Genomic DNA, 13038 nt, shown 5'->3' on the forward strand with positions numbered 1-13038 from the left:
AACGGCACAAGAGAACAGTCACAATACCAGATAACGTAGGACAACTTAAGCTTTATACAGTTGCATTCGCCCTTCTGTCTAAAAGGAAGTAAAGATAGATAATTGCAGCGACTATAAATCATAAATAAAAAAATTAAAAAAGTTACTTAACACTAGGTTTTAAATAAAAGAAAATAGCTACTTTATACCAAACTGAATATAGCAAATTTATGTGGAACTCTATTTTGATGTTATTTTCAGTGTATGTATGTATGTATGTACCGTGTATGTGTTTCACTAGATGTGCTAAAACTGAGCTTTGTCTGTGTTTTATGTTCTGTCTCTGGTTTTAAATATATATTGCCATGCTCAGTAGCACTCCTCTGTGACACTCATATGCTTATATATATGGTGTGGTTATTTTGGGGGTTCAATAGGAGCTATATATATATATATATATATATATATATATATATATATATATATATATATATATATACATATATATATATATATATATATATATATATATATACATATATATATATATATATATATATATATATATATATATATACATATACACACATTACCGCATAGCAGCAAAAAGGAGACAGCACTCAGGTGAATGAAAATGAATGTATTAAATACAGCACATAACTTGGAGTATAACTTGGAGTTATGTGCTGTATTTAATACATTCATTTTTCATTCACCTGAGTGCCGTCTCCTTTTTGCTGCTATGCGGTAATGTATACTTTTATTATTTATATGGGACATGCACCTATTCATTATTGAATTTCTATTGGAGTGCCAGTGATTTTTTATCACATATACATACATACATACATACATACATACATACATATTTTACATTGAAAACCGCATGCAGTCGAGTTGATCATAGTTTAGTCGCACCATCCTGGAGACACCTTCACTAGACTGATGATTTCCAGAGGTTAGATATGTTTCAGATCACTGCTTAACCAATAACGGAGTGTGATGGCATCTTTGGAAAGATGACTATGAGCACATGACTTGCAAACACACTGTTCCGCGTACTCCAGCTACATCAGAGGTACTTGTAAAAAGCCAAAAACAGCTGTTACGATATGACTGCTCTTGAGAAATGTCCTAAGGGAGGACCGAAATGTTGAAAGCTTCATAAATAAATTGTATTATTCATGCATCGAGACCCGTCACCCTGCTTATATGATTTTGTGTTCAATTTTCATTAACTTCTTCTTACCAAGGCTCTAGAGCAGGAGTGGCCAACTTCAATACTCAATGTTCACCAACAGGTCAGGTTTTCAGGCTATCCCAGCTTCATCACATCAGTGATCAATCAGTTGCTCCGTTAGAATGGCAGCCACCTGTGCTGAAGCAGGGATATCCTGAAAACCTGGCCTGTTGATGGCCATTGATGAATGGAGTTGGCCACCCGTGCTCTAGATATTCGTAGAAACTGGGATCATAAACTCGAGAAGTTTTTAGAAGGCCATCTAATTGTGCATCTTACCTCAGCACTTTTCAGTGACTTTAAGAGGTTATTCACGGTTTCAGGAAAGGAGCTTCCCAGCATCCTACCCATCTTCTCATAAAATGCTCCGACACAAGCAACAGCGGCCCTGAAAGAGGCAGAAGCTATCAGTACCCATTTCAAGTACATACATCAAAATAAGCGTTTAGAATAAGTGCTAATGTATGGTCCCGTGTGTGACCCGGATATATAGATACAGATAAAATATACACAGATGCTGGTGACCCTGATAGTACCTCAGCAGAACAGTTTTGTCTGTAATTAGCATTCAGTTATGCATTTGTTACAAATTGTTGCCAGAGAAGGACCGCGGCTGATTAAATAGTACCTGAGTGGATGAGACCAGAATGCGTTATGAACACTGCATCAATCGGATTATATCTACAGAGATTCCACCCGGCGTGGTGTATTCATGAACACCACATAACGTTAGCTAGCCGGGTGGAGAGAAGTATATCTCATATAGCAGCAAGCCTAGATATAGCTCAGCCCTGTGAAGGCTGCCACGGGGCTACGCTAGACGCCACCGCACTGACACATGTGCTGACGTCACAGAGGAGTGGCCACCACCGACGGCCGTTTCGCGTCGCACTGACGCTTTCTCAAGGTGGCCCCGCCTCTATGGTAGCCGAACATTTAAATAGGCGAGCGTAGCCTTGGCAACAGTGGCGCTAAGTTAAGTATATGTGTTAGTAATAAAACATGTGTTTGTGTTGCTATTTATTTGTGTGAAAGTTTTGGCTGGCTTCCTGATAGAACCTGAGTAAATTCAGACCAGTAAGGCAGCAAATGAAGGGTTGCCGAGACGGATAAGCGAGTGATTGTATGCAATAGACACTAAATGGTAGAATGGAGGCATATACCATCAGGGGTAAATATGTTTACAAATATATCAATAAATCTATAAACATATGCCATCCAAGAGGCACATGGTGATACGGAACAGAGAGATAGTACCTAGCTGTAAATGTGCCAGTACATAATGCTGGGATATGGAGTGGATACAGTATAGGCTATGGTGTATAAGGGGTGTTACAGCCCAAATGCTGGAGCCAAAGTGAATATCACACTTACACCCCATGGTTATCAGATCCTGGCAGTATGAGTACATATGGTCTTATCGTGATGTCAAAAGTGGCATAAGGTATAAAAAATATTCTAACCAATAAATGCGGCAAACATAAATCCCTTATTTAAACCCTGCGGATAGAGTTCCTAGGGTATAAATCCACTTTGCCTCGTTTTTGAGGAGTTCTCTGTCCCAGTCACCCCCTTCTGATTGTTTCTGGGAGTTGGTATATGCCCTTAAAACGTAAGTTGGAAATGTCACCTCCATGTGCAGTGTTAACGTGTTTGGCAAGTGGGGTGTCAGTTTTATTGCGTATGGTCCCTATGTGTTCTAGGACCCTACGTCTCAGCTGCCGACTTGTTTTCCCCACATATTTCTTGCCGCATGTGCACACTGCTTGGTAGATCACCCCAGTAGTTCTGCAGTTCACAAAATTCCGTATTTTAAAGGTTTTACTATCATCCCAATTACCAAAGGTTTTGGTGACCTGAGCGTACTGACATGCACGGCACCCCTTGCACTTATAGTTACCCGGAGATCTTTTGTCTAGCCAAGTGCCTGAAGTGATGGGTTCAAGATGGCTATGGACTAGAAGATCCCTGATGTTAGTAGATCTTCTGCTGACCATAGTTGGTCTGGGTTTCAAGACTCCCCGTAGATCCGTGTCCTCTAAGAGAACATGCCAATGTTTGTTGACAATGTTAAAGATGGTTTTCCATTGTCTATTATAAGTGCCAATGAGGCGAATTGTTTTTTGCTCACGTGGTTTGGGTTTGGGATTCAGCAGAGATGCCCGGTGTGTATGCTTGGCTCTATTATAAGCCTTCCTAACGCTGTTCTTACTATAACCTCTCGAGAGCAAGCATTGGCACATAGATTGTGCTTGTGATTTACATTCTTCATCATTCGAGCAATTTCTCTTAACTCTCAAATATTGGCCAGTTGGAATGCCATTTATGAGATTCTGAGGGTGATGACTATCAGCGTGGAGTAAACTATTAGTTGCGGTGGTTTTACGATGAATTGTAGTCTCAATTCTACCATTGGTTGCACAAGTTATTTTAAGATCTAGGAAGACTATGCTGTCAGGCCCTATATCGTAAGTGAGTCGAAGGTTAAGGGAATTACAGTTAAGTTTGTTGATGAAGTCAACAAACAGTGTACGAGGTCCCTTCCAGAGAATAATGATATCATCAATGTATCTTGCCCATAAAATAATATGGGTAGTGTAGATATCATTTTCTTCAGAGAACACTATTTCTGCCTCCCACCACCCCAGGTACAGGTTCGCATATTAGGGGGCACAAGTCGTCCCCATTGCAGTCCCCTGTACCTGGTGGTAGAGTTTGTTGTTAAACAGAAAGTAGTTCTTCGTCAGTACAAACCAAAGCAGTTGTTCAATGAATTTGTTATGGTTATTGTACAATAGGCCCCTGGTTTTCAGAAAGTACAGTGTGGCATTTATGCCATGTTCGTGTATGATGCTCGTATATAAGGCCTCAACGTCCATGCTAATGAGTGTTATATTATCAACCACAATATCATCAATTCGTGTGAGAATATCTGTGGTATCTCTCAAATAGGACGGAAGTGCTACCACGAACGGTCTCAGTACTTTATCCAAATAGACACTTGCCTGTTCACTCAAGTTGTTAATCCCGGAGACAATTGGTCGTCCCGGTGGTGGCCTCGTAAGCTTGTGGATTTTTGGGAGGCTATAGAATGTGGCTATTTTAGGGACCTTATTGTACATGCCATTCAATTCACGCTTGTTGATCACTTTATCTGCTAATCCTGTATTGAGGATGGTGAGTAATTCCTGATTGTACTGAATAGTTGGGTCCTTACTCAGGACCTCGTAGCAGGTTCGGTCGGATAGGAGTCTCAGGTTTTCTTTGATACAGTATTCTCCTCTCTTCCCATAATCACAATGTTCCCCCCTTATCAGAGGATTTGATGACTATTGACGAGTTTGAACGTAGATCATCCAAGGCCTTTCTTTCCTGAGCACTAAGGTTACCAGTGTTGGTAGCATATCTAATATTTTCCAAGTCGGTAACCACCAACTTGGTAAATACCTCCACATTGGGACAAATTCCTAATGGAGGAATAAACGTGGCTCTGGGTTTGAGATCTGTGAATGGCCCCTCACCAATAGGTCTATTGGACTCTTCTTCAAGTGAGGCCAGGTTGAGAAGGTTCTCACGGTCAAGTTGGTCTAAGTCAGGTAGGCTTAGGTTCTTATTAATAAAGTCCTCTCTCCGTTTAAAGAACTTATGTAACAATAAATTACGCCCAAAAAGGTTAACGTCCTTCACCCATTCAAAGATGTTACGGTCGGATGAAGGGGAAAATGACAAGCCTTTTGAGAGAGCTTTCAAGTGGAATTCGTCAAGGGCTAATTGAGACAAGTTAATCACTTGACTATTCTCCTCCTGTGATGTTGTCAATACCTGCGCCTCCTTCTCGACCGCCTCCTCCCTCCTTGACCCCTGAAACCCCATTGGTCTCTGTCTTGAAGATCTACTCCTCTTACCCCTTCGTGTCTTGGATTTGGAAAAGGAATTACACTGTCTGTATCCTTGCCTAAAAAAGAGTTTTGCCCACCTTCAACTCCTGTATGTCTAAGTTCTAATTCGCCCTCATCGTTGGAAGTGTCCCAATCAGTGCTGGAATCATTGGGTGTGGGCCTGAATGTTTTTTTAGGGTTATCGTGTTTGAACACATACTCATCCACTCAGGTACTATCTATCTTGGTACTTTTACATGTTTGAGTGTATTGGAGACCATATCCGCTGCACCCACACTGCACATATGCACAGTATATACCCAGCGACCTGTATAGATCTCCATTACATTAAATGTGGAATAGTGTATATATTCAGGTCAACTGATAAGTCTGATTGCCTGATACCCTTTGAACTGTGTCCACTTCCCTGAGCAACCTGGGTGACACTAATTATATATACACATACCCTATACATAGGTCACTATTACAATATACCCAGGTTACTATTAGCAATATACCCAGGTACCTGCTTATCCCTACTGTACTATTTGTGCTGTTTCCACGGAGGATCCTGAGAAGCAGCTTACAGTTTAGCTTGTATTATACATTTGTTTCACTGCTTCCACATAGGCTTAGGCTATCTATGGCACTAACTAGATACTGTTAGTGCGCCTTGTGGGAGACCTTGTGTATACTTAACCCATTAGGGTGTCTAAGGCTCCCACTTTGAAGCCTCTTTTCCCTAGCTACACAGTAGCTTTAGTGTTCATTTTTAATACCCTGCGTCGCCTTTAAGGACCTTTTTATTTCATTTATTTTGTTTACCCTTAAGATTTGAGTACTATTTCTAGGTATACCAACCTCTGGAAATATTTAGTATGTGAGTTTGAGATACTGTGCACTGATCACTCACTACTAACTCCACCGTGTACTCTCTTAGAGTAACCATTCAATCAGTTGTGGTTATATATACAGCTGTCTGTCCGGTACATCATTGACAGACATGAGACTGGTTCCAACATATATACCACACTGAGGCACAAGCTATCCATCTATCTTTGCATGTGCCAGTTACAAGGTCCCTCATATCCATATTGCAACCAGTCTGGTACACTGGACTGGGAGGTATTTAGTTTAATATTCTTTTTAATAGTTTTGTGTGTCTATTCCTTCATTCATTTTACCCTTATATATTAATAAAGGTCATTTTATTCATTTAAGTTCATTACCACACGAGTGCTTGTTTAAAAGGGGTCCTTTCTTGCCTAGGCAAGCGTAGTTTTTGTTACCTGATTTCTTTACCCCTGGCACCGTCTCTTAGACAGTAGCTTGAGGTTACATCCCCTCTTCCCCCCATCCCATTTATTTTCAGTATGTACAAAACAGATGGTCACCCTACTGCAGCCTTCAAACTTACAGTTTAGTTGGTAGATAGGCAGCAGTGTCGTCTTTACTCTTGATCATTTCATTGCACTTGTCCAGGATTTGGAAGACAGTGAAAGTGTCTCCAATGCTGTAGAGTGTGGCAAGGTTCTTGGCTAATAGTTTGCGAGTGGGCGGTCCTGGGGGGCTGCTTATGAGACCGGTGACCTGTTCCACAAGCTTCTTCTGGTTGTCTTTGATGTCCGTCTGTGATAGGAATGTACTTTTATTTAGTTTACATCTCGTGTATGCAGCACAATACAAGAAGTTTGCAATCTACACATTAGTTCCTGAAACACAAAAAGGTCGAACAGCCTTGCCCACGGTCACAAGGAGCAGACCCACAGCTCACCAGTTTACTGAACAGTGCCTTAACCCTTCATTGCCAGAGAATAAGCAAAATATTGGTAAGTGAGAGATTCCATGTTCTAAATATACACATTGAATAAAGCATTGCCAAGCAATAAATCCCTTTCACTAAATTGGTATACATAAATTGAGAAACAAATGTCATGTGAAAGGCTTCGGGGACAATATTTAGCTTTGTCCATTAAGTGAAATGCAATCAATTGTGCTGCCTTGTTTGCAGTAAAAAAAAGCAGTTAATGTATTTGTGCTAGTCATTGTGCCATCAAGAAATAAAATATGGGTGGTATTCAGCACTCCAAGCTGGATGACATTTAAAGGGTCAAGTCCTCAGTAGGAACCAAGTGTATTGATGGCAGTGACATGGTTAAGGGGTTACATCTGGGTGATCGATTACTTGAAACCACAATCTGACATCTATAAGTATTTATAAAGACATTTTTTTTACAGTTTGTTTGGAAACATGAGCTGCGACTCAGGAGGTGTTATATTGCCTCTAGTTACTACCTTCTGTGTTTATCACTGTTTCCAACATGCATTTGTCCACACAAAACTCTCCTCTTGCCCCTCTCCTTATCTTTGTTGGCTCTCTGATAAGGACAGTGAGGGCTATGGGTAAATTAAATTTCTTCATTGGAAAACTCACACTCATTCAGAACGCCTTAAGACATACAATTTGTAACTAACTTCAAATGCAACAAAAGTAGCCAGATCTTAGCTTTTAGCATTGTTACATGTATTTAAGGATGCAAATTTAAAATGGTTAAAAAGTGTTTTCAAAAACGATTGTGGTTGGTTACATGGGATTTAACTGTTTCCAAAGAGATAACACACAAATAATGTATTAGAATGTTAGAAACAGAAGGAAATATAGAAGATACTAGCTGATATACCCGGCGTTGCCCAGGCGTGGAAGGGCAGGGGGCATGGAGTGGAAGGGCGGGGGGGGGAGGGGGTGTGGAAGGGTAGGGGGGGTGAGGGGCGTGGAAGGGCGGGGGGAGGGGCGTGGAAGGGCGGGGGAGGGGCCAAGGGGCGTGGAGGGCAAAGGTCAGGGGGGCAAAGGGCAGGGAGGGGCAGGGGGGCAAAGGGCAGGGAGGGGCGGCAAAGGGCAGGGGGGGCATCACAGGCACCCACTGACACGGGGGCATCACAGCCACAGGTTGCACCCACTGACACAGGGAACTTCACAGCCACAGGCTGCACCTTGTCCCACACAGAGCTGCACCCACTACCAGGCTAAGGATAGACCCAGTCACGTCCTGTACAAAGGCCGTGGCACTTACACACCCCCTGCACACAGGCCGCGGGTGGCACTGACCTGCCGGTAGCCGCTGTCCGTGGGGTTGAAGTCGCTGCCCCTGGGCCGCAGGGAGAGCTGCAGGTGTGGGAACCCGTGCAGCCAGTACAGGAGGCGGGTCACAGTGCGGAGAGTGCGGGGAGAGGACACAGCGGCATCCCTGGGAGGAGAGCGCGGGGGCGCGCAGCGCGTGCACACAATTGAAAGCCATGGGGGGTGTCCCGGGTGCTCGATCCGCTCCCCCGCTGACTGTAGCGGCCCCGCAAGGAGGTAAAAGAAATTGTAATTTATTTCAGGAAAAGACATACACACAATGTAACACAATTTACAACGTTAACACACTTACTGGGAACAGGGCTAACGAATACATCTATCCTAAGAATGAAATTCCCAAAAATGACCTCTGTAGGAACCCTTTTCCTTGACCGGTAGGTACTCACGAAAGTCCTGGAACTGATCTCGGCGCAATGCCAACTGCGACCGCTACGTTCTCAAAAAGCGGGACTTAGAAACTTTTCTGAGTTGAAAATCTTTAAAGCCGGCTCGAGTCTATTCAGTAGAGAGCATCTTTGAATTTGCCGCTGTTGGTTTGGCACTTGGAATCTGCGCTCCTGATTGGCTGCAAGTCCCTTTATGGGTTTCAGTGTCTCCCTCACTAACATCTGCAGCCTATCAAAGCGTGGGAATTCTCCTGCCAGCCAATCACCGATTTGCCAGTATTGTAAAGCTGGGTGGGCACCTTTCTCAGTCTGTCAAGGGGCATGCGCCAACCTGGCACCTCTGCCTTTTTGCATACTGAGCCCACCCGCTGTCCAGGCTCCACAGAGTATGGGTTCTGGCAAACGGTGGTCGGATAGCCCCGTGTTAGCCCAGGAGGCGGGTACTCAAGCAGAACTGCAGTACCCCTCCTGTTCTAACACCTTGGCATCCCTGAGACTTTCAAGTCCTGACTTCTCACAGACCCATAGGCACCAAGCGTGGTAGCCATCTGGTCTGCTCGGAAGCCATGACTTGGAAATCCCACAGTTCATTTACAGGTTACCAGTACATATACCTATTAAATATAATCCTTTAATAAAATATACTGTGTCTTATGTGTGGTAAAATATATAAGTCTCTGTTCTGGTGTCAGGGATGGAGTGAGTGTATATAGCACCTACCCTCACTAGCCTCATACTTGGCACACTTTAGAAAAATAACTTGTAAAACTTTTACACACACGAACCACTCTCAACTTTATCACTTACCTGGAGTGCCCCCTGAACCGCAATACTAGGTGCAGGGTACCTGGGCATGTATCTGGGTACCACTCTTTATACTAGGGACCCCATGGGTGACCGTAGGTATACATTAGCCCCTTCATGCCCGTTTACCTTGTCTGGAAGATGCTGCAGCAGGAATCCTGGCGGTGAGTCACAATAGCGTTTTCAGAGTCAGGGTTTGCCCGGAGCAATGTGCTTGGCTGTATCCGAGAATCTCACTCGATTCCCGGATCCAATTCCTGGGGTATCCCATAACTCTGGAACCCCGATACATAGCCACATTCTGTGAAGAATTTCTCCGACAAACCAGCTCTGAAACTTACAGCCTAGAAACCTCCCGATCCCAGCATCCCAGGAAAGGCAAAACACACATGATTCTTTATTGTCGCATAATTTGCACCCAGTCACAGTAATGCATTTAGGACATCTGGGTCCAAGAGCTGACACTCTAGGACCTCAACTCACGGATCAGGTGTAAGCAAGTGGGCTGAACCTTTATTAGTGAGCTTGGTTAACCCCTTCACCGTTACACTATGGTGCTCAAAACTTCACAGACCAGTGTTTCTGTGCAGGCAATACATATTACTTCTTTGCAACTTTTTCTGTGTACATCAGCGCCGCCCCAAAAGCGGGCGCCTGATGGGGTTCTCCCAGACCTGCTCCCATCTGCACAGAACCAGCTTGCCAAGGATTAACATTTGCTTGTACTATGTGGAACATCAACTCTACCCAATGGAATGTTAATGAGCCAAGAGGGCAAAGGCCTTTGAATTCACAGCTGCATTCAATCTGAACCATTTCAGTGTACATCTGTGTCGCCCCAAAGGCTGACATACTTTGGCGCAGCCATTGGACAGTCAAAGGGTGTGAGCTGTTTGCTGATATTAAAGGTTCTTATTTCAATCTGAAACTCAACAGCCCTTTTATCCCCTCTACCCAATTTTCCAACTCGGTCCATGAAATGTATAACTTCTGTTCTTGTAATGTAACCATATATTGTAATAACTCTATGCCAAGGACAAACCTGAAAACGAGGTTACTACCTGGTAAAACATTTTTATAAATAAAAAAAAAAACTGACCTGTTGACCTAAATAATTACCGCCTCATTTTTTTAAATACTCTTACTTTTCAATTAAATATAATTTTCCAGAAGTAAATAAAACACAAGGATAGGATCATTGTTGAGCCTTGCAGCCACAAATCTACCATGTAAAAAGTGCTTACAAAAAATATTTGAGGAACACTACTTGGCTCAGGAGTTGCTAGGGCAAGTCCAAAGCTGCAGAGACCAGGGCTGAGGCATTCAAGGAGCCGTCCTACAGGGCAGCAAAAAAGTGAAACAAATTATTAATCATGATGACTCAATGAAAAACATGACTGAGGTTCCTATGAATAATGTGCATCTTTCTATTATCACCAGGTCCTACGTAATGGCTTGATACAGTGGCTCAGTGAGTAAAGACACTGACTTTGATAACGACACAGAGTTTGAAAATGGAAACTGAGCAGGGGTTCAAATCCCGGTGTCAGCTCTTCGTGACCTTGCACAAATCACTTTATCTTGCTGTGCCTCAAACTAAAAACAAATTGAAAAGCTCTTCAGGGCTATATACAATGCTGCATACTGTGCACTATACTGTAATTGTGAAGTGCTTTGTGTTTAGAAGAAAAGGGCTATATGAAATAAAGTTATTATTGTCACCCACCTTTGATACGTGAATGAGACCGCAGTCACCATTATTAATATATGCACAGGAGTGAATGACAGGTGCTACAAGGGTATTTATACAGTAGTACCAGTGTTGATCAAAAGAATGATCAGAAAGAATCCCCTTATATATAGCACTCAATTGTCATATATATTATTTAGAGTGGACACAAATGGTCCTGCTGTAAATTACAAGAAGTCTATTGTTGTAATTTCCAGCAGGACCATTTGTGTCCACTCTAAATAATATATATGACAATTGAGTGCTATTTATAAGGGGAATTCTTTCTGATCATTCTTTTGATCAACACTGGTGCTACTGTCACCCACCTTTATCTGTTTGGCTAATAACGATAGCATAATTAGTTCTTAAATAGAACAGCTGCGTTGCACAGCGACATATATATTCCCAATAGCGCTATGTACATTAATGGCGCTATATAAATAAAGACATACAATACAATAGTGGTGCTATTTTTCTTGCAGAACCTAATCCTCAATACAATAGCTGTAATGAAGTCACTAGGATAGCAATATAAACAAGAAAACTTCCATAACGAAAAAGTAGCCGACACTGACATTCTACCTCATGGCTTTTTGCTATAGGACTTTTCTGTAATGTGTTTCATTTGACTGTGCATATTATTTTTGGTTTCGATTATTTATATGATTTATCAAAGCGCGATACAGAGTATCACTCTCTTTCTGGCTGTAACTGCCATTCAAATGTTTTTGGAAGTTTCTTACTTTTTTTGCCTTCGTTACAGTTTACATGCAAAAAAAATAAAATAAAGAGTGGGTCAGCAATTTGCTTGTAGGTAGAGCTCACAATGGGTCTTATCCCTAAAACACACCAGAGCATTTGGTTACCATGGAAATACAGTATGTCCAGCAACAAATATACACATACTGTACTTGTGTTACATTTAACCGGTTATCTCTCTTTGTCCTTATCTAGGATTGCCCTTTAAGCACTTTTTAGATAGAATACTAGTTATGTAATTATTCAAAGGAAATACAACTGATTTCCACATAAAACATGTAATGAATGCTGAACACAGACTTCTTGGTGTATTAATTAAATGCATTGACAGAATGGGTGACAGTTTATAAAATGGTAATCAAGAAACCTACCCTGTTTGCAGCGGTAAGTACTTTGTCCAGGAACCGCAACCATTCAAAGATGAAGACAGACTTCTTAGCCTCTGTGATCTGCACCAAGGCATCTTCCTTCAGCAGCAAGCTGTGAGCCAGCTCAATTCCTGCTCTGATGCTTTGTCCACCTCAGATCCCTGATGCCTGAGGAAGACAAACAAGTTAGCACCTATTTACACACAATGTCTTACTGCTCTCTCCTGGTCAGACACCCACTAATGATTTGTAATGGATATAAGAGCCCCTGCTACCACTCCCCTGGGTATTTGCATCTCTCTAAATCCTCCCCAGATTATGCACCCTCCTTTATTACCCTTCCAGGTTACACTCTCCCCCATTATTATCCCTCCCCAGGATATACAGCCCCTTATCTCCCAAACCTCAGGATATATACCCCTCTTATTTCCCCTCCCAAGGATATATGCATCCACTTTTTTTTTTTATCACTCCCCAGGATATATACACACATCCCTTATTCCCCTTCCCCAGGATGGGTGGATACATCCATCTCACATTAGCCCTCTCTGGTTATACAGCTGCTGTCAGATGCCTCTGCGGATTCCTCTTCCAGGAAGCTTCTTCTCTCCCTTCACCACACGTCGTGAGCGCGACAAACAAAAACGCGTCATGAGCGCGACAAGCAAAACCGGCTGCTGGTCCTCGGCCGCGCGTTGACACAATCACGTTTGCGGTAGCCATCTTGGATACGGTCAACTGTGCCCCTGACAG

The 13038-nt window shown here is 42.6% G+C and overlaps 1 protein-coding gene across 10 annotated transcripts in view; it reads right to left on the reverse strand.

Annotated features, from left to right (window-relative positions):
- LOC142489277 (HEAT repeat-containing protein 5B-like) overlaps window positions 1-13038 on the reverse strand; it is a 69248-nt gene that overhangs the window by 55880 nt on the left and 330 nt on the right. For 6 of the 10 annotated variants that reach the window (XM_075589760.1, XM_075589761.1, XM_075589756.1 and 3 more), the window contains exons 1-6: window positions 12823-12970; window positions 12289-12453; window positions 10671-10762; window positions 8204-8431; window positions 6515-6726; window positions 1499-1607 (exon numbers count right to left, since the gene is read on the reverse strand). In XM_075589760.1, coding sequence (XP_075445875.1) covers window positions 1499-1607; window positions 6515-6726; window positions 8204-8431; window positions 10671-10762; window positions 12289-12331 — 684 coding nt within the window. In that variant the 5' untranslated portion in view covers window positions 12332-12453; window positions 12823-12970. Of the gene's footprint in view, window positions 1-1498; window positions 1608-6514; window positions 6727-8203; window positions 8432-10670; window positions 10763-12288; window positions 12454-12776; window positions 12971-13038 lie in introns of those variants that run through there. The other 4 variants (XM_075589759.1, XM_075589757.1, XM_075589758.1 and 1 more) reach the window with 4 other exon arrangements.

Source organism: Ascaphus truei, chromosome 3 (genome assembly GCF_040206685.1).
Source record: "Ascaphus truei isolate aAscTru1 chromosome 3, aAscTru1.hap1, whole genome shotgun sequence".
Classification (NCBI taxonomy): Eukaryota; Metazoa; Chordata; class Amphibia; order Anura; family Ascaphidae; genus Ascaphus; species Ascaphus truei.